General features: G+C 48.9%; 1 protein-coding gene across 1 annotated transcript; it reads right to left on the bottom strand.

Annotated features, from left to right (window-relative positions):
- Positions 1–898: 898 nt before the first annotated feature.
- Positions 899–2,492, bottom strand: LOC105303796 (sperm-associated antigen 11-like). The gene is made up of 2 exons (XM_011377602.1): positions 2,438–2,492; positions 899–1,071 (listed from the first exon to the last, which is right to left on the bottom strand). Exons 1-2 carry the CDS (start codon positions 2,490–2,492, stop codon positions 899–901), a joined length of 228 nt encoding a protein of 75 aa, XP_011375904.1.
- Between the last annotated feature and the right edge of the window lie 284 nt (positions 2,493–2,776).

The raw sequence follows: 2,776 nt of genomic DNA, 5'->3' as shown, positions 1-2,776 counted from the left end.
GCAGTGAACAGAAATACTGAAACGAGGTATCTGATCAAGCCATGGATCTAGAAGAGACAGCCCACCATCTCATACATCAGCACATTTTTTTTAAAAAAAATATTTCTTACCATTAACAAATATTCACTGCTCTTGAGATGACGGGCTCAACGCCATGGTATGGACGATGCGTTGAGCAGGATTCAGAGAAAAGCAAAGGGCAGCGGATGGGAAGCCCAAGGTAGCTTCCTGCTGGATCCCCACCTTGCCCTCACTGTTCAGATGTGCGTTCGTTAGCGTTAGCTACAACAGCGAGCTCTGGACCGGGGGCCGGCCCAGAACCCTGCCGCCGAACTCTTAACCTCCGACCTCCGTTTTACTCCATCCCTAAAACGGAGTGTTGTGTTAATCGGGTGAGGCAACCTAAGAGCAGATGTTTGGAATGGAAGCAACAAAATCCCATCGACGTGTGGCCTGTGGTGGTTACGGCTGGAGGAGGCCGGGAAGGAGATGGGCCATGTGGTCCGGGATTCGGCAGGATGAGGCTGACGCTGGCTTTGACCAAGAAGTTATTTGGTGGGAAAGAAGCCAGGAGACGGGCTGCATTCCTGCCCCTCTGAAGATGAGATGCTTTGGGCCTTGGTTTCAAGTCTCCCCCCATCTGTGGGTAGGTGAGAGATAACCCTTGGACCAAGGAAAGGAAGTAGAATATTACAAAATTCCGAGACTCTTAAAGAACAAAATGAAACAAAACAAAACACAAAACGGCAAGCTTTTAGGGAAGTTCTTTCATCGGATCGTCACCCTTAGTGCTAGATTCATTCGACAAAGGTTTATTGAGCACCTACTATAAGCCACAGATTCTTCTACACTTTGGGGGACACTTGAAGATCCCAGCTGCCTTCTAGAAGCTTACGCTTCAGGTCTCCACTGGTTTGTTCTTCTTCTCTTCCTCTGCGTTCGATATGCAGCACCTATCCCAGGGGTCGGAGCAGATTTCACCCCTCTTCTCGCCAGAATGGCAGAAGAAAAGTCTGCAGGTTCCATGTCTCGTCTGGCAGATAATATTTCGGATGCCAGGCGGTATATCTCCTATTGGTACAGTGGAATAGAGTTGATATTTAAGTCACATCATGCAGAGAATAAAGGCTGATCCCAGCCCACAGCCCAACTCCAAATATTTGCTACATTCTTACAAACTTGTCTTGGGACAAGTTTCAGTTTAAATGAGCTTCGTCTTCTTAGCTTTAAAGCAGGGACAATAATCTCCACCTCAAAAGGTTGCCAGGAGGAAGTATTCCATTCGCTCTTTATATTCTTACATTATAATCTGGTTCTCAGGCTTCCTGGTGATGGATGTGAGTTAACGCATTAGGGGCGAGCAAAGACAGTCTTAGAGAAGAGAGTGGAATGGGAAGGGGTGGATCTCTAGAAAAACTGGAAATAGTTCTGGTTCTCAGCTTGTGGCTCGATTTTTAGTTTTATATCCTCCAATGAAAAGCATAAAAGAAAATCTCTCTCCTTACTCTGGGAAAGTATTTTCTATTTGTCACAAGAAAAAAAAATTGTAGCTACATGGGCTGATGTATGTTAACTGGACTAATTGTACAGATCGTTTTGCAATATATACAAACATCCATCCATTATGTCGTACACCTGAAACTAATATAATGTTATGCGTGAATTATATCTCAGTAACAACAACAAAATCATTCCAGTCGGGGAATGAGAAAGGTCTATTTCGATGCCATCTAAAGCCACCAAACACCCATAGTGTGGGTCCTAAAGATTTAAAAACCCTCGCACAGTGTCTCAGCAACAAATGGGGCCGCCGCCACGATCCCATGTCATTTTGGCTCTGTCGTGACTTGGGGAGGACAGTGGACAGATAGCTCCACATCTCTCGAAGGCAGAACCTCAGGCCTAGGGATCTGGGGAGCTGGAGTCAAGCCTCACTTCTAGCAATAACGATTTCTCCTTGGACGATGCGTTCCGCCGGCCGTGACTCAGTTTCCTCATCTGTCAAGGGGCTCTCTGTGAAAGCTGGGGGTGTCACTCCATGTGTGAACGACTACAGGACACGACACAGCAGCACCTTATCCTTCCTCAGGAGATGGTTGCCTCTCCCTGGGGGCATGGGGCTGCCACAGAAGGTCCCTAGTCCCTTCCGGCTCTGACCTTCGGAGGAGAGCCATTTCCTGCTAAAGACATGTCTCTCACCGCAGTGAATGCTTTCTCTGCTTCAGAGCAAAGATGTCCCTTCGCCTTTCGTTATCTTTCAAAAACTTTTCATAGGGAAGATGAAAACGGTCCAGAGGGGCCCACCTGCACCCACTAATGGCACGCGGACGCAGCCCCATGGACACGCGCATGGGTGGAACCCTGCACCGAGCCCCCAGCCTCTCCCGTCACCTCTAGGGGCTGGCGGCAGTGTCTACACTGGCCCGGCAGTGTTTACCTGAGCTCAGCGGGACCAGGCAGGAGAGGACCGCGCACAGAAACAGGACCTCCATGTGCTGAGGTTCCCTCGGCTCGCTCAGCTCTCCTGTGCAGAAACGCACACCTGCTGTAGAGCGCAGTGGAGCGGACAGGGCACAAAAACGGGACATTTATAGGTTTTTGGGAACACTAGTCAGAAATGAGCACATTTATCTGGTCTACTGAGTAAGGCTGTGGGCAGAGGTACTCAATACTCTTCCCGTCCGCCTAAAAATAGACAGGTTTCTGTGTTCAGAGGAGCAGGGCTTGACCGTGACTCTGGATACTGGGCCGAAGTGGAGAAAGAGCCAGCAGTGGC

Source organism: Pteropus vampyrus, unplaced genomic scaffold, assembly GCF_000151845.1.
Source record: "Pteropus vampyrus isolate Shadow unplaced genomic scaffold, Pvam_2.0 Scaffold317, whole genome shotgun sequence".
Taxonomy (NCBI): Eukaryota; Metazoa; Chordata; class Mammalia; order Chiroptera; family Pteropodidae; genus Pteropus; species Pteropus vampyrus.
This window is presented reverse-complemented; position numbering and strand designations above follow the sequence as displayed.

Excerpts from the sequence above, each read along its gene's own strand:
- LOC105303796 (XM_011377602.1), bottom strand. The coding sequence starts at position 2,492 with ATGGAGGTCCTGTTTCTGTGCGCGGTCCTCTCCTGCCTGGTCCCGCTG. Across the intron at positions 1,072-2,437 it reads CCTGGTCCCGCTGAGCTCAG|GAGATATACCGCCTGGCATC; the intron begins GTAAACACTGCC and ends CTGTACCAATAG.